Source organism: Mustelus asterias, chromosome 12, assembly GCF_964213995.1.
Source record: "Mustelus asterias chromosome 12, sMusAst1.hap1.1, whole genome shotgun sequence".
NCBI lineage: Eukaryota > Metazoa > Chordata > Chondrichthyes > Carcharhiniformes > Triakidae > Mustelus > Mustelus asterias.
In genome coordinates, this window is record NC_135812.1 from 19,695,458 (window position 1) to 19,714,426 (window position 18,969).

At 39.4% G+C, this 18,969-nt stretch overlaps 1 protein-coding gene across 26 annotated transcripts in view; it reads left to right on the top strand.

Moving 5' to 3' along the window:
- Positions 1–18,969, top strand: part of myo18ab (myosin XVIIIA b) — a 250,293-nt gene that overhangs the window by 121,862 nt on the left and 109,462 nt on the right. For all 26 annotated transcript variants that reach the window (XM_078224889.1, XM_078224897.1, XM_078224898.1 and 23 more), the window contains 4 exons: positions 4,049–4,191; positions 5,345–5,445; positions 7,090–7,153; positions 11,240–11,384. In XM_078224889.1, the coding sequence (XP_078081015.1) occupies positions 4,049–4,191; positions 5,345–5,445; positions 7,090–7,153; positions 11,240–11,384 (453 nt within the window). The remainder of the gene's footprint in view (positions 1–4,048; positions 4,192–5,344; positions 5,446–7,089; positions 7,154–11,239; positions 11,385–18,969) is intronic.

The window sequence follows — 18,969 nt, forward strand, 5'->3', positions numbered from 1 at the left end:
GTGGCTTTATTTCTGGATATATTAAGCCCAATGTAATTTAAATTTGATTTTTAGCAATCCAAAAAAAGGAAGAAAATTTTATTACCAAGAATTAACTAATTCAAAAAGGAACAAAACAGATCTTTGTGTCTACAAATATTTGTGTTGCACCAATGCCCTGCAAAATAGAAATAAAATTCACAACTACCTTTATGATGACTTGTAAGCAGCCAATAACAATGTAGAAGAAAGTTCATGTTATCATATTAACCTATGACTTTTTCCCAGAGGAAGTGACCTCTGGATTACTGCATGAGCCATAAGCAAAGTGGCACAAGGTAAATAAGATTGGAGAGTTGAGTGCGTGGCTCAAAGATTGGTGTGGGAGGAAATGGGTTTCAATTCATGGGGCACTAAGCTCCAATAATGGGGGGAGAGGGAGATGTGCCTTTCAGATGGGCTTCACTTGAACCACACTGGAACCAGTGTCCTGATGAATCACATTACCAGGGCTGTAATGTTAAACATTTGGGTGTGGGGGTATCATGTGAGGGGGGATTCAGAAAGTTAAGGAGAAGGCAGTAGTGAAGGCTAGGGATACAGGTAATGAAAACTAGAGTGTGACAGATAGGACAGAGTACAAACATAATCGTGCACCAGCAAATAGGATCAAAGTAAGGAAAATTGGTGAAAAAAACAGAACTGAAGGCTCCTTATTTAAATGCATGCAGCATTCATAATAAAATGGATGAATTGATAGCACAAATACAAATAATTTGGATATACTTCGATAGCCAACATGGGGGTTTGGGGGACTGAATTTATGTCCCCGGCTATGCATGTTTTAAGGCAGGAAACATGTAAAATAAGGCCCATTGCCTTCCTGCCTCCCTCTGAGCCACCCACAATAGGGGGAGGGGGGGAAGGAAGGATGATATTAGCCAGGTGGCATAGCCTTGGGTTTATTTGAGGCTTATGATTGGGCAGTTAAGGGCCTAATCCCTAGCTCTCAAGGGAGGAGCTTCCTGATGACGAGGGGAGGAATTCCCACTGTTATCTGAAATGAATATTCAGTGGTATTTGACATTTCAGAAAATGAATTTGGTTTCTTTGTTCATAAGGGATAAGCTCAGTACAGTATTGAGAAATGATCTTATGTATATGCAAATAATGGGTAGGAGTAGACTACTCGGCCCTTTGACCTGCTCTACCATTCAATTAGATCATGCTTGACCTGATTGCAACCTCATCCCCACATTCCTGCATACCCCCAATAGTCTTCCACCCCCTTGTTAATTAAGAATCTGTATAGCTCTGTATTTAAAATATTAAAACTCTCTTCCTCAAAATGCAGTGGAAGCTGAGTGTTGAAGACTTATGACCCTCAGAGGAAAAAAAAATATCCTTATCCCTTTCTTCAATGGGTAACCCCTTATTTTTAAACAGTGACTCCCAGTTCTAGATTCTGCCACAAGTGGTAACTTTACAACTGATGCCAAACAAGGAGTATGCTCAATGCTCAACATGTTTAATCACTGTGAAGCTGTAAGCATAATGCAATTCTGGACTGTACAGCCTAATAAACAGAGTACAAGTAAGTTATGTTATGACCAAACAGTTTAGTCGATCAAATATCATCTTAAATATTTTGAAGTTGTTGTCATTAAAACAGAAGGGAAACATTTAAGCTCTGAGAATCAAATGTTGACTAATTTCTAACTGTGGGACATTTGTAACACTTTTGCCTCAGAATCAGGTCATGGGTTAAAGTCCCATTCCAGATATTCAAGCATATGCTGACCGGGTGCAGACTGGGGTTCTGTCTTTCAGATGAGAAATTGAACCAATTCCCACTTACCCTCTTGGGTAGACATTAAAGATCCTTTAGAGGCATTCCGAGAAAAATAGGAATTCTCCTGTCAGAGAGTCAACATATATCTCTCAATCAGTATTACTTAAATTGTTTTATTTGTTTTATTGCTGTTGTGGACTGCTATCGCTCAATACTGCATTTGTCTAGATTACAGATTTCTTTGGAGTATCCTAAGGGCTTGAAAATTCTCAAAGTGCATGCTTTCTTTAAGATCCTAAGTAATCTAGAAAAACTAGATTCTGCTACGAATTGAACAAAGTGCAAAAAGGCAAAGGTTCACTTGACTTAATAAAAAAATTAGGGCTAATAAAACAAATTTGAGCTGATGTCAAGAAGTAGTCCTTCACATAAATAGTGTTCCATGTGTGCAGTGGACTTGCAGGTAGTGCAGTGGATGGAGAAACTGGAATTATTTTAAGAAACAATTAGATATCATCATGGAGAAGTAGGGTCTTTAGTGCATGTATGAGCTAAACTAAGACCAATCACATCCCTCATCTGTTTATCTAACATAAAGGAAACTTGGCACTTTAGACAGATGTGGAGATGCCGGCGTTGGACTGGGGTAAACACAGTAAGAAGTTTAACAACACCAGGTTAAAGTCCAACAGGTTTATTTGGTAGCAAAAGCCACACAAGCTTTCGAGGCTCTGAGCCCCTTCTTCAGGTGAGTGGGAATTCTGTTCACAAACAGAACTTATAAGACACAGACTCAATTTACATGAATAATGGTTGGAATGCGAATACTTACAACTAATCCAGTCTTTAAGAAACAAAACAATGGGAGTGGAGAGAGCATCAAGACAGGCTAAAAAGATGTGTATTGTCTCCAGACAAGACAGCCAGTGAAACTCTGCAGGTCCACGCAACTGTGGGAGTTACAAATAGTGTGACATAAATTCTGATTCTAGGATCGCATGATAAAGACTCAGGAGGAAAAAAGCAGAAATATTTATGTGAAATAGTGTGACATAAACCCAATATCCCGGTTGCAAGAGTATGTACCGTGTACCAGGTACACGGTACATACTCTTGCAACTCGGCCAACGTTGTCTACCTGATACGCTGCAAGAAAGGATGTCCCGAGGCATGGTACATTGGGGAAACTATGCAGACGCTGCGACAACGGATGAATGAACACCGCTCGACAATCACCAGGCAAGACTGTTCTCTTCCTGTTGGGGAGCACTTCAGCGGTCACGGGCATTCGGCCTCTGATATTCGGGTAAGCGTTCTCCAAGGCGGCCTTCGCGACACACGACAGCGCAGAGTCGCGGAGCAGAAACTGATAGCCAGGTTCCGCACACACAAGGACGGCCTCAACCGGGATATTGGGTTTATGTCACACTATTTCACATAAATATTTCTGCTTTTTTCCTCCTGAGTCTTTATCATGCGATCCTAGAATCAGAATTTATGTCACACTATTTGTAACTCCCACAGTTGCGTGGACCTGCAGAGTTTCACTGGCTGTCTTGTCTGGAGACAATACACATCTTTTTAGCCTGTCTTGATGCTCTCTCCACTCCCATTGTTTTGTTTCTTAAAGACTGGATTAGTTGTAAGTATTCGCATTCCAACCATTATTCATGTAAATTGAGTCTGTGTCTTATAAGTTCTGTTTGTGAACAGAATTCCCACTCACCTGAAGAAGGGGCTCAGAGCCTCGAAAGCTTGTGTGGCTTTTGCTACCAAATAAACCTGTTGGACTTTAACCTGGTGTTGTTAAACTTCTTACTTTAGACAGAGTCAGACTTCTCACTATTGTAGTAGCACCAAGGCAGCTTGCTTGTATTCCTTATCGGCTCCATACACTCAAAAGCATTTGTGAGTGGCTGGCAGACTGATGCCAGCTAGGTAGTACTATGTACTCAGTCAGCACTAATATTTCCCTGCCCTGGGTGACGCTGGATTGGTATATATCTTTTCAAATCATTCACTTGTATGTAAATGCATCAAGCTACTCGAGCACGCATGAAAACCTTGTTGGTAATTTGTATAACAACAATAATGTTAAGTGGGAAGGGAGCCCACAAGATTGAATTTCTTTGCGACATAAGTTATTCACTGACCTGAAGCTTTTTTCTGCCTAGTAGTAAATTTAATCACATCATTTTATTAAGTGTTTCATTGAAAATATTTCTCCTTTTTAAGCTTTCACTGATATGCCTTTTTATCATTTTTTTAAATGTATAGCGGAAAAATGGCAGGCTGTATACTCTGTTTTGGAAGCCTTTGGCAATAGCACTACAAGTATGAACAGCAATGCCACGCGTTTTTCACAGATCATCTCACTTGACTTTGATCAGGCTGGTCAGGTGGCTTCAGCTTCTATACAGGTAAGAAATATCTCACCTTTCCGTTCCATGTTTGTCACATGGAAACTGTAAACATTGATCATTCCAAGATTTTACAAGGTTCTGTTATAAGGTGCTTGTTACAGTTCATTAGGTCCAAAATCTTTGTTGTCATTATGTCGGTTAACTATAATCTTTATTGACTCTTAGAACTATTTACAAATAATAAAGGGTGCAAGCTAGGAACTGCCTCCATGCTTGCTGGCACATATGGCTCTGTCCAACACTAAACTGGCTCTGGATGTTTATCGTGTACTCTCTTACATCACTGTACTATACTCAGTCCCTCATTAACTCTGCATGTGCCAGACCCTTATTATTTGCTTCTTTGCAAACTTTCCAGAAGACCTGCAGCCGTGAAACGAATTTTCGAAGGACAGCATGCAAGCAAATGATTCTGACCTTTTATCCTTCACTTGCCATAAATCTAATGAATTCAAAGCACAGCCATTTATATTCTCCATGGCACTAAATTCCACTTGTCCATTACTACTCTCCTTACTAATGACTCCTAGTCCCCCTTGCAATAAATTTAAAATCCCTGCATGGTGTCAACCCACTTGATTTTTGCAACTTCCTCCAGCCTGATATCCCTCCTGTACCCTTTTCTCATCTGTCCTTTTAGGCTATTCTTTCTCCTTTCACTCAACCCTGCTCTGAAACTTCATCCCTCTATTCCTTCTCTTTTTAAAAAAAATTTCAGACCAATCTCTTGAACATCATTCTTAATTTCTCCATCTATGGCATGGTGTAATTCCCTTGTTTATTCCCATTCCCTCCCCCACTCTTTCCTTTCCACCCTATTTTACAAAGCATTCCAAGTGCTAAACAATTGCAAGTGTTTCTGCCTTTAATGCATAAGAATTCAGTATGTAGAAAGGCATATTTGAATTATACAGTTGGGTATATTTTGCAAGACTCTGATGCCCTTCATTAGATTCTAATGTGGTTTTGGGATCATGGCCATGGTATTACAGTCTTGTACCCCAAGCTGTGCTGTGTCTAACAAGGCTTCCAGATTTACCTCCATGAAACCTGGAGAGTCTGTTGAATTAGGCTGATGTTATTAAATTGATTCAAGAAACTTGTTTCATATTATTTACAAAATACTTCAAGTAGTTTTCTCTTTTCACAGACTATGCTTTTGGAGAAACTCAGGGTGTCGAAGCATCCAGGGAATGAGGGGTCATTCAATGTCTTCTACTATTTGATGGCGGGCGCTGATAATACTCTCCGGTACAATGATGCTTTTAAAGCTTGTTGTTGTTTGGATTCTGTAATTTTAGTTGCTTGGGGGTGATTGTGTTTTTTATCTTTTCTTAATTTTTCATGTTCATAACAAAAACAGTTAATTTTTTAAGCAAACAGCAACTTTGACCTTAATTGTCGCTTTGAACACAACATTACTTAAAATGTCAAAACCATAATATTAAAAAATAACATACTTCAGAGGAAAGGTAAAGTCGTCACAGACTTAGCCAAAAATGTGAATTTTGCCAATTGCTCCCCAACAATTTAAAATAATTTTGAATATTAAAGTAAGATAGGTTTTATGATCCTTAACTGAAAGGATAGGCTTTGGTTTTTCATTTTAAAACCGATCTGACTCTTGAAAGTCAATTTGATTGTAGTGGATTCAATTTCTGCAACTGGAGTGATCTCTCAATATATTTTTAATAACAATAACTTTGATTGCTAGAACAAAAAACCCTCCCTTACACTCCCAAATAACACAAACCTGGCAAGTTCTTCCACATTGTGAATTTTATTTCGGGTCATAAGGGATCCTTACAAATATTCTGAGTTAATTTCAGACAATGACTGTTATTGAAAATTTATTTGCCAGATATCTGACTGCTTATTCTTCAACTCTGTTAGAATTTGTTTCTCACGGAACATGTTTTTCAATCTTGGCCTCTTGTTCCTCTCATGTGGCAGACAGTGTGACTCTGTGGATGATGCTGATGTATATGGAATTTCAGTTTGTATTTCTCTCAGCAATTGGGTAGTTTCGGCTCCGGGACCAAATGCCCCAGCACAGTAGATGAAAGTGTATCAAGTGTGTAATGCTCTGGTCGATTCTACATGTGCCTCCTGCCCTGCAGCACCATAACCAAGCAGCTGTTAGTAACGTGGGAACCGTGACTGGGAATTTCCACTGACAATTTGATCAATTGAGCATCAGAGTGTAACTGAAGTCTGTCTTTTTCAACATCAGTACGTCCACTTGAATGATCACAAGTGGGTAGCATAGTCAGTTTTCCTATCTTTAACCCAGGAGTACAGAAATTACAATTGTAAATCTCCTACAGCTGCACCAGTGAGAGCAACTAACTCATCACTGACTGCGTATCAATCCTGGGACCATGCTGATTTGTATAGCACAAGTACTTGGCGGGTAAACTTGTTCAACCGTCAAACTCTAGCAAATAACCGCTCTAAATAACAATATGGCTGATGACTTTTCAAATCCTCATGCTGCACTCCTATATTTTAGAACAATGTATTTGAAGTCTCCATCTAATTTTATTTAGCTTTGGAAATAATACACTATCCATCTGCTCTTTTTTGACTGTATGCAATAATCCATTCTTGATAGCAATGAGTGCTGCATTGAATTTAAAGGAACATCTTTTAGCATTCTGAAAATTGAGATTGACTGCACAAGATTTATGCTCCCTAAGGTACTTACTCTGGAGGGGTGGGGTCATTTTAATTTTTAAAGTCAAAGTCAGTAGAAAGAAAAGTTTGGGTGGAATGAGTGCCATGCGACCAGTATGGCCTGTTTTAGGCCTTCATTGTAAGTTAAAGTAGCTCTTTTATGCTAACTCTGCAAATTTCAATGCAAAAACCCAATTTTCATATATTTATTACTTGCAGAACTGAGCTTCATTTGAATCACTTTGCAGAAAACAGTGCTTTTGGAATTGCACCTTTATCAAAGGTAACCTTTGGCATTTAAAATCATGAGTTTTGTTTTACTGTAGTTTTTTTTAATGTTTGTAAGCTATATTCTCCAGTTTTATTCAGTTGAATAATTAATAGTGTTATCGTTTGTCAAGTTAAATGAAATTCTTGGGAGTTAAGTGCTGGGGGAAAGAAAGGAATAATTTGTTCAGGATTTGATTCTGATGCCATTTTATGCAGTACGGTGATGAAGTAGAAGAAACCATTCTGTATTTTAAAGATGCAGATGTTATTAGATTTCTAATGAAGATTTGGAAATAGTGGGTGAGATTCTCTGGACTCCCCTCAAGGTTTTCTTCAGCAGTGCGCCATTCGCTGGATCCTGCTGCTGTCAATGGGAATTCCCATTGAAGCCACCCCATGCTGCTGGGAAACCCACATGCGCTGCTGGCGGGACCAGAGAATCCCACTGGTGTGGAGAGCCAGAAAATTCTGGCTAGTGTGACTAGCCTATGGGTAGACCAATAACATTTTCATCTTCAAAATGAACCTGATGGGTGTATTGAGTAGTAAGGATTTAACATAGTCATTGCAGTAAATTGGGCAAATTGGAATAAATGCATTCGTTTCAGACCATAGGTAAAAAAAAACAGTTTTCCAGGTTGAAGTAAATCAGAAAGAAGCTATAAAACCTGAAGGCAAAGCAATTGAGAGGTAAAATGAAATACCACAAATACTGGAAACATTTGCTAGAGAGAAGTAACAAGTTAACACTTCAAGCATAACACTTCATGAGAACTTGTCACTTTTTTCTTCTCGGATGCTGTGTTTCCAATATTTTCTGCAATTGAGAGGTGGCTTCTGGAGGATTTTGAATTGTGGCATTACATTGAACTGTACCCTTTAAATAATTAGAGTATAATATTTTGAAATATATTATGAGGCAAGAACATCTTAGTCTTGAGATGTAGGGGTTTAGAACATAGAACAGTACAGCACAGAACAGGCCTTTCGGCCCACGATGTTGTGCCGAGCTTTATCTGAAACCAAGATCAAGCTATCCCACTCCCTATCATCCTGGTGTGCTCCATGTGCCTATCCAATAACCGCTTAAATGTTCCTAAAGTGTCTGACTCTACTATCACTGCAGGCAGTCCATTCTACACCCCAACCACTTTCTGCATAAAGAACCTACCTCTGATATCCTTCCTATATCTCCCACCACGAACCATATAGTTATGCCCCCTTGTAATAGCTCCATCCACCCGAGGAAATAGTCTTTGAACGTTCACTCTATCTATCCCCTTCATCATTTTATAAACCTCTATTAAGTCTCCCCTCAGCCTCCTCCGCTCCAGAGAGAACAGCCCTAGCTCCCTCAACCTTTCCTCATAAGACCTACCCTCCAAACCAGGCAGCATCCTGGTAAATCTCCTCTGCACTCTTTCCAGCGCTTCCACATCCTTCTTATAGTGAGGTGACCAAATGTGGTCTCACCAAGGTCCTGTACAGTTGCAGCATAACCCCATGGCTCTTAAACTCCAACCCCCTGTTAATAAAAGCTAACACACTATAGGCCTTCTTCACAGCTCTATCCACTTGAGTGGCAACCTTTAGAGATCTGTGGATGTGGACCCCAAGATCTCTCTGTTCCTCCACAGTCTTCAGAACCCTACCTTTAACCCTGTAATCCACATTTAAATTAGTCCTACCAAAATGAATCACCTCACATTTATCAGGGTTAAACTCCATTTGCCATTTTTCAGCCCAGCTTTGCATCCTATCTATGTCTCTTTGCAGCCTACAACAGCCCTCCACCTCATCCACTACCCCACCCATCTTGGTGTGATCAGCAAATTTACTGATCCACCCTTCAGCCCCCTCCTCTAAGTCATTAATAAAAATCACAAATAGCAGAGGACCAAGCACTGATCCCTGTGGCACTCTGCTAGCAACCTGCCTCCAATCCGAAAATTTTCCATCCACCACCACCCTCTGTCTTCGATCAGACAGCCAGTTACCTATCCAATCGGCCAACTTTCCCTCTATCCCACACCTCCTCACTTTCATCATAAGCCTACCATGGGGGACCTTATCAAACGCCTTACTAAAATCCATGTATATGACATCAACTGCCCTACCTTCATCAACACACTTAGTTACCTCCTCAAAAAATTCTATCAAATTTGTGAGGCACGACTTGCCCTTCACAAATCTGTGCTGACTATCCCGGATTAATCCGCATCTTTCTAAATGGTCGTAAATCCCATCCCTAAGGACCTTTTCCATCAATTTACCAACCACCGAAGTAAGACTAACCGGTCTATAATTACCAGGATCATTTCCATTCCCTTTCTTAAACAGAGGAACAACATTCGCCATTCTCCAGTCCTCTGGCACCATCCCCGTGGACAGCGAGGACCCAAAGATCAAAGCCAAAGGCTCTGCAATCTCATCCCTTGCCTCCTAAAGAATCCTAGGATATATTTCATCAGGCCCAGGGGACTTATCGACCTTCAATTTATTCAAAACTGCCAGGACATCCTCCCTCCTAACATCTATTTCCTCCAGCCTATTAGCCTGTAGCACCTTCTCTTCCTCAAAAACATGGCCCCTCTCCTTGTTGAACACTGAAGAAAAGTATTCATTCATCACCTCGCCTATCTCTACTGACTCCATACACAAGTTCCCACTACTGTCCTTGACCGGCCCTAACCTCACCCTGGTCATTCTTTTATTCCTCACATAAGAGTAAAAAGCCTTGGGGTTTGATCAACTTATTCACCTGTTTTATAAAATAGTTGAAACTCCAGTTATTTAATTCCAAGTTATATTTATGTTACTTTTCTGTAACAATTTAAGCAGTGTTCACTTAACATCACCTCCAATTTGATGAGCCAATGAAGTATTTTGGCAAATTAGCCTGTCACCAAGTTAGAAGCCAGGTTTCTTTTGTGTTTATAGTTATGGAATTTTGCCAAGAAATAACTGCTCTGTGAGATTATGGGTGGGATTTTGACCCTGCAGTCTCTGCGCGTGGAATCAGCGGATTGGGGTCAAAATCCTGAGAGACTCGAAGCACAGTTCACTCGGGCGTGAACATGCTTTCTGATTTTCATTGGTCCTTGCCAATGACGTAATCCGGTTCACACCTGTAATGGCTGAGAACCTGATTTTAATGTATTTTAATAAATTTGAATATGCCGAAGTAGTCCCCTCACCGCATCATTCCCCCACATGGTATGTTGCTGGCTCGCTGTCATGACGTCATGTTGGCGAGGTTCTTGACAGGATTTTTAAAGCTTAAACTTGTCAAGGGGATTCCTCTGGGGGTACAAAGGTAAGTATAGCCCCCAGGGGAGAGGGACATGACCAGGCACTGCCCTGGCACTTGGGTTGGCACTGCCATGTTTGCCAGTGATGATCATGTGGAGGAGAGCCCCTGATATTTCCATGGGGGAGGTATTTTTTGTTCTGATTGGGACTCCCACAAAAGAGATCTTGCCAGCTTGAAGGGCGCCGGCTCTGCCAGTGTAACAGCATAAATCATGCCCACTCATTTATTTCGTCTAAGAGGCTCAAAATCTGGAGAGAAAACTGATCTGTGCAGCTGGAGAAGTTCACGTCAGTTTTCTGCCTGAACCTGACACTGAAGAATTTTGCTAAGATTCCGCCCAATGTCTCAACAAATAGAGGCTCTTTTGCAAAAATGTTTGTCTATTTTGGGCTTTTTCCTGTTAAGTCCCCACCCTACAGATATGCTGTACCTCTGCTCAGTGGACTAGCAACAAACAAGCTTATTAGACTTTGTTTGTTTGAGAGAATCAGTTGACTGTAGGTTCAATGCCTTTTTATATGTTTCCTAGTTTGAAATATCATTCTTCCAAATGGCAGTAGCTCAAAGGATTTAAAAAAAATCAAGTTCTCATTCCATCCTGTGGTTAGGCGATTCACGCCAGTGTGCTTCGCTATCAGGGGCAAACAAATTATATTTTTATTGGTATATAAACTGAAAATATGTAGTTATGATAATACTTAGCGTATCTATATTTCTTATTTATATAAGAGGTGTGTGTGTGTTCTCCTTGGTCAAATATGGTTTTGTTTTAATTGCTTTTATTAGCCTGAAGACAAGCAAAAGGCAGCTCAGCAATTTAACAAACTTCAGATTGCTATGAAAGTGCTTGGGATTTCAGTTGATGAACAGAAGGCTTTTTGGCTCATCTTGGGTGCGATCTACCACTTGGGGGCAGCAGGAGCCACGAAAGGTAGTTTGTTGAATTGAGAAACATTTGATAATGTGTATCTTATGCAAAACTATACAAGAATTTGGCAGAATTTTTATTAGCATGAAAATATAAGCAATATTTTAAATGTGTCATATACATAGTTTTTGTGATACAAATGCAAGGCTATATCTTTTTAAATTGAGGTATAGTAGTGTTGAATGTCAACTGGATTTTTCCTGCTTATCTACCATAACTTTAGTCGAGTCACGGAACCCCAAGTAAAATGAATGTATTTCCCAGAGTTTCTGCAGTTCTCCCCACCAAAGTTGTGGAGAATAGGTGAGAGACTCTTCATGGGCATTCATCTCCACTGCGTTTTAAATCCCAATTTTATAATTGTCAGCAAACCCCAAATCTGAAAATAGTCAAAATTGTGTTTTCTTATAAAATGGTTCCATGAATTCATTGGGTTTATTTGTCGCAGCTTAAGATTTTAAGAACACATATTTTAATACATAACAAACACCTTTTCCATTATCCTTTACAACCAGAGAGTAGGGGATAAATTTAACTTGCTGCTGTCTATTTTGTGCATTAAAAGCTGGCAGCCAGAAGGTGAAAATCTGGGATGCGGGAACAGTTTGTTGACACCCAATGCCTGCCTGTTGCGGATACTATGTTCAAGTGGGCTCGTTTGCATGAGAGATATGCAAGCTACAGTGTAAGCAATGGTTCTATGCCAGTTGTAGGACCTGGATGCAAAATTCAGATATAAATGGGTGATTTTGTGTTTGCTCATTTACACCGGGTTTCTAGTGGTTTTGGTGCTGACAATCTCCAACTAGCACACTACATTGGGATACTGGCTTGGTGTCTGTGCCTACTCGCTTTTGCTCAAATGAGACCTTGGGCAGCATGAACTGGTGTGGAAAAAATCATTCCACAAACATGCTCTCTGTTTTAGCACAAGTTGAATTTCATAGAATTACATAGGGTAAACAGCACAGAAACAGAGCATTTGGTGTTTATGCTCTACCTGAGCCTTTCCTCATCTTTTTTGATCTAAATCTATTATTGTAACCATTAATTACCTTATGTTTTCTAGTTTTTTTTTCTTAAATGCATCTTTACTACTACGTTTTAACCATTTACTATGGTCAAGTTCCACATTCTTCTACTCTTTGGGTGAAGATGTTCTTCTGAATTCTCTATGGATTCCTCAGTTACTATACATAATAAGTTTCGGAGGCAGAAGTCACTTCACCAAAATCCCTTTATTTACAATTCCAACAGTAGTACACAGAGAGCTATCAGTCAGCAGTCTACCTTTGGGTGTGCCAGAAGAACTGACACTCCTGGTTGACTCCTTGATTGGCCCATCAATCGACTCCTTAATCAGGGAGTTCATACTCTAATAGGCCAACCTCAATGGCCTGATTGAAGTCATTACACTATCTTAATGGCCTCTGGTTACACTTTTCTCCACAAACAGAAACATTCTCCCTTAATCCACTTCATCAAAACCTTTCATAATCTTAAAGATTAGGTCACCTCTTAGCCTTCTTTTATCAAGAGACAGGAGAACTAGGTCAATCCTTTCCTAATGTTCATCCAAGCATTCCTGGTGTCATCCTGCACCCCCTCTAGTGCCTCTATATCCTTTTTATAATGTGTTCAGAACGGCCTGTAGCATAAGTGTGGTCCAGCCAAGAAGAGTTTAGTATAACTTCTCTGTTTTTCAATCCTTCTTCCAGAAATAAAGCCGAGTGCTTGGTTTGCTTTTGCTAACCTGTGGCACAACTTGTAGTGATTGCTGTATTTGTACTCCAAGATCCCTTTGTTCCTCTACCCTCACCCACATTTGCATTTTCCAAGTAATAAGTGACCACTGTATTCCTCCTACCAAAATGTATTACCCCAACGTTATCGGTGTTATGGTGCATTTGCCAATTTTTTGCTCATTCTTTAAGTTCATTCATGTCCTTCCATAATTTGTTACAATGTAGATATCCTCTACAATTATCGTGGTTTTGATTCCAAAGTCTAAACCATTTAACATAAATTTTAAACAACAGTGATCCTCGTGGAACACCACTTCTCATCTCCTGCCACTGTGAATAACTACCATTTATCCTCACTCTCTGCTTTTTGTCTTGAAACCAGCTAGCACTTCATTCTGCCACCTGTTCCCTGACTCCACGTTCTCTGACCTTATTCATTAGTCCAATATGGGGCACCTCAATGAAGGCCATTTGAAAATTCTAATAAATTACATCCACTGCATTATAGCCCGTCTCTCTGTTACCTCCTCAAAAAACTAATTTTTCCTCACAATATTCTTTTTCAAACAAAGTTCAAATTAAAGCAATGGAGTTGGATAAAAACACCTCTTAGCAATGTAGTTAAGATTTTTGCCTGTTACTACCAATCACTTTACATTTTTTTCAAACATTTTAGTGCCGCTATAAGGCACCTAAATCGTGGACACAAAAATTACAGCTCGGGCTTGGTTAGTTTGATCATTCAGTAGTAGCAGACTAAAATTAAATAGCATTAAAGTTGATTAAATAACATTAAATTATTTATTACCCATAGCAGAGTAAAGTATCTTTAACTTTTGACAGATATTGGCATGTAGTTATGTTAATACTTTTGTGAGACTGTTTTCCCTATGCAGACCCACAAAATATTGGGCTGAATTTTATATGGTGGGCAGTGGTCTTGCTCCCTCTGCCAAAGGTCTGGGGCAAACTCGTCTGTGCTTTGCCAGCTTGCTTTGCAGCCATTTAAAGACTGTTTTTGGATCTTCCATCCTATTAGCAAAGAAGTTCTGTCTCCGAGATCTGCCGACCAATCAACTGGCTAGCAGCTCTCTTGTGTCAGCAGTGCCTGGGAGCAATTGGGAGCAATGACCATGGCTGGATTGGTTTAGAATTCCAACCTTTGTTCAGGAGGAGCTAAACCACTGCAGCCTCCTGATGGCGCGAGAAAAAATGTTTTACTATAGTAAAGACACTATATAAATGTAGGTTGTTGTTGGGAATCTATAATTTTATTTATATGGGATTCTGACCTCTAATTGGCGCCAACCTCTTCACTGCTGCAACACTTCATTCCAACTGGCAGTCCAAAGCTTAAAATCACTTCTACAGTTTCATGACCCCTGCAACACATCAGAGCACAATATTTATACACAATAATTGTACTTTGCCCAGGCAATTAATTTAATTTGATCTCTTTGAATATAGTTAATCTCCAAAACCTTAACTTGAAGTTGAATGCAGTCTGAATGGATTTTTCATAAAAATTAACTTTTCCAAGAAAACAATCAGATTGATTATCCTTCTGCTACATGTGATAAATGCAGGCAAATTATTCCCTCCTCCTAGAAGTGAGAGGAGAGAAATAAAACTAAGCAAACTAGTGGCAGGTTCTGCTTAAATGCCTCAAGACGAAATGCCTTTAATGTTGTTAAATGGATCCAATACAATAGCAGAAAGCTATTCTGTATCATTTTTTAAAAAAGGTTAATATTTGTGCAGAGCTAGATCTTGGTATTCAAAGTATAAATTTGAATTGTTAATCATTTACACTTTCTTAAACATATGGTAGTCGACAACAACATTTCACATTAAATGTGAATTAAATATTGCTCTTTGGAATAATTTTACTTTAAATATATTATTAAAGTTTTTTCACTTTTACGAATATTGTAACACACCAGGTGGTACAGTGCAGCTTGATAATTTCTCCATGTATAAGTATAGAAAAAGACACAAGGAAACCAACGCATTTAGTTCAATATGTTCAGTAGACCCAGCACTTCCACATGTAAAAACATAGGGGACAAGTAACAGCATGGGAGGAAAAGAGGAGAAAGCCACGGAAACATGGCAAAGTGGTGCACGCCCTTACATATAAATATAGTGCTAGATAGCCTACGGAAAACCTTGTAGGTGTAAGTCAGACATTACGGAACCTCTATATTTGAGATAGGGGCACCGAGTGCATCTGATTTGGATCAGAGTATAGAGGGTACGAATTCCATCGGGATACACTCAATAATTTTATGCCAATTCTGAATAGAAGGGGACTTATTGTCCCCTTCGAGGAGCAAAGGATATTCTTCCGCACTGCAAATGTTAGAATATGGTATAACCTGTTCTCATTGGTATCAATTATCTTTTTGTCTGGGAGCCCCAGGATCAAGTTCAAAGGATCAAACTCTAAGGCCGTATCAAATATCTTCTCAAGCTCTTTAAGTATGCCCAACCAATAGGATTTAGTTTTGACATGGAACCATACACAATGTCACCGCTCACCAATTTGCATTTTTGGCACAGTGACGATATAGAGTCTGTCCTGTATTTGATTTTGAGTTATTATTATCACATATTGGGATACAGTGAAGAGCATTGTTTCTTGCGCACCACACAGACAAAACATTCAGTTAATAGAGCACACAGGAGAAGGGAAGGAGAGAGCGCAGAATATAGCATTGCAGTTACAGATGGGATAAAGAGAAAGATCAGCTTAACATGTGATAGAACCATTCAAAAGTCAGATGGCAACAGGAAAGAAGCTGTTCTTGTGTCTTAAGTTTGGTGTAATATGCAGATGATGTAATATTTTAAGTTGGGTCTCCTTTGTTCTATTCCAGACTGAGATTCTATTGGCATTTTCTCAAATAATCCACCAAGCCTCATCATCAATATTCACTGCAAGATCTTTTTCCCAAGATTTCAGAGTGTAGCATGTTCACAAAGGATCTGGAACATAATGTGTCCTAAAACTTGTTGATCAATTGCTTTGGTTCCATAGATATCAGAGTTTTTTCCACTGGGGAGACACTAACATCAAATGCAGGGATGTCTTATTAAAAATAAATGCCAGAAACCACCAACCTCATCCGTGCCTGGGATGCTCTGGTGCTGCTGTGGTGAATGGAGTCTTGGCTGAGTGCCTCAATCTCCATTCTCGCTGGCAGTGTGGCAGGAATGAATGAGATCTGGAGAATCCCAGCCAAAGTCTCGGAGTTCGAAATATCTGAAATAAGGATTATCTCGGGGTATCATGTTGTTGACACAACTGCTCACAATAAGGAGGCACCATTGTCACCCAACCTAATGAGTCCCCTAAGCTTCCAAATATCAAAATCATGGCCCATCAGACCTGGTGGGAAATCTGGGTTACCCTGAATGGGAGAGAGAGTTGAAGTCAAATCTTCCTCACAGCTCACAGACCATCTTCCACCACTGCTCCTGATTATTGGATTCTCACACTTGTGAGGCAAGGCCTTGAAATCCTTAAGAAACAACAGAGCTTGTAAGGAGTACTCACAGTGGGCAGCCATAGTATCGAACCAAATGGAGATGAGGTTTCTTTGTAGGAAATTCTTCCTCTCAACTTCTTATGCTCGACCCTAACATTTTGAGGCCTCGTTGACGATGATAAAACCACCTGAACCATTCAAACTGCTTTACAACTACTTTTAAATTTACAAAAGGTCATGAGTGTAGTCCAATCCATCACGCAAACCAGCCTCCCATCCATTGACTCTGTCTACACTTCCCGCTACCTCTGCAAAGCAGCCAGCATAATTAAGGACCCCACGCACCCCGGACATTCTCTCTTCTACCTTCTTCCGTCAGGAAAAAGATACAAAAGTCTGCGGTCACGTACCAACCGACTCGAGAACAGTTTCTTCCCTGCTGCTGTCAGATTTCTGAATGGACTTGCCTTGCGTTAGGTTGATCTTTCTCTACACCCTAGCTATGACTGTAACACTACATTCTGCGCACTCTCGTTTCCTTCTCTATGAACGGTATGCTTTGTCTGTATAGCGCGCAAGAAACAATACTTTTCACTGGTAATACATGTGATAATAAATCAAATCAAAATTTAGGTGCCTGCTAAATAAATTTGAGCGCAACTTGACACCAGCAGAGAGGGCATAATTTTGGATGCAACTTCTGAGTTAGGTCCCCATAGAAAATTACAGACATATATGTATATAAGAAAAATTGATGTTAGAACATAGAACCGTACAGCACAGAACAGGCCCTTTGGCTGAGGATGTTGTGCCGAGCTTTATCTGAAACCAAGATCAAGCTACCCCACTCCCTATGTTATGGATTATGTATGATTGATCAACTGAACTGGTCAGATATCCTGCAAATACTTGCAGTTTAAGTTTGACTGAAAAGTGCCTATTTGGACAAGGTGCTGAAGGTTTGCAAGTGTCATGGAGATATGCGATAGTACGAGTTGTTGGTTTTAGTGGGGGAGGATGGAAAAGGACTGCTCGGGTCATTGTACTAAATTGAAATAATTACTGTTTTCTATTCAAGCCTTAGTTCATGCTGGTCCTTGTTAATTGTGACTCCTCCACAAGATGGCACTGTAATAATGTTGTTTAAGAGTTTTCATGCAATTCTCCGTTACATTTCTGTACTGTAGAGACATCTCAAAATCCAGCATATTTTAAATCTCATTCACTCCTTTCTCAAACAAAACAGTCTTTCTAAAATTATTAGATTCTCCTTCTGCATTTTGACTGTTTCAACTTGACAGTGTATCCTCCCAGTGTAGTGTCAAGTGTTTTCCTGAGCACATGGAAGCCTAAACAGACTTCAAGTATTTTAAGGAAGGAGACTTTCCTACCTTCAATTACAAAACTTCAAAAACGTATTTACACTATATGTGCACAGATATGTTTACACTCCTGCACGGACCATTTTTATGGTAGCATGAATGTAAATCAAAGCATTCAGTGCGCCAGACTACGCATTTACATTCTGCATGGTAATTTCAACATTGATAGTTAAGTATATTCAGCTATTTCAATACAGCAATAAAATAATGAATTATTTTTTCCACTTCTGATGAAAATTGGATGTTTCGAACTGCGATAGAATAAATATGTGACAAATTTGAAATGTTAAATTTTGTATTGATTGTCATTTTTAAAGCAATTTTTTTTTAGCAACAGTAAGTGTTCAAAGACATAGCTCTTAGGAACATCATGGTTATCTTAGAGCCTTGCGTCCTAATTGATTAATACAAGCAACAGTCCCATCCAACATACATTTACGCCATAATTCTTAAGTGTTTAATGAATACTTGATAGCATTGGTAAATAAATATGATTTGGAATTTGCTTTTTAAGTCGAGGCACAAGTGTATCCAAAAACATAGTCTTATTATGTTCATTTTGGACACTCGCTTGTACTTTCCTATTTGAACTAATTGCTGTAAATGTGTTTGGTCTAAGTAGCTAACCATGAAAACATTATCTTGCTTGATTTGTAGTGCAATAGTTTTTTTAACTGATGAATATTAAAAGTGAAACTGCCTTCTAATACTTTCTTTTGTTTGCATGTTGCATGCTGTTCCATTACAACACAGATGGTGAAGAAGGTAAAAATGTTCATTATATATGTCTATATTCTTTGCAAAGCCATTTTCTTGAAAATATTCAATTTTTACATGCACAGGCCTTCAGAGAGCCAGTGATTGGGCTTCTTTTACTCCATTTCCTTTCATTTTAAAATGTCAACAATCATTCATCTGATGTATTCTATGAAGCAGTACTCATGCCTATAGTCATTTAATTTCATTTTAT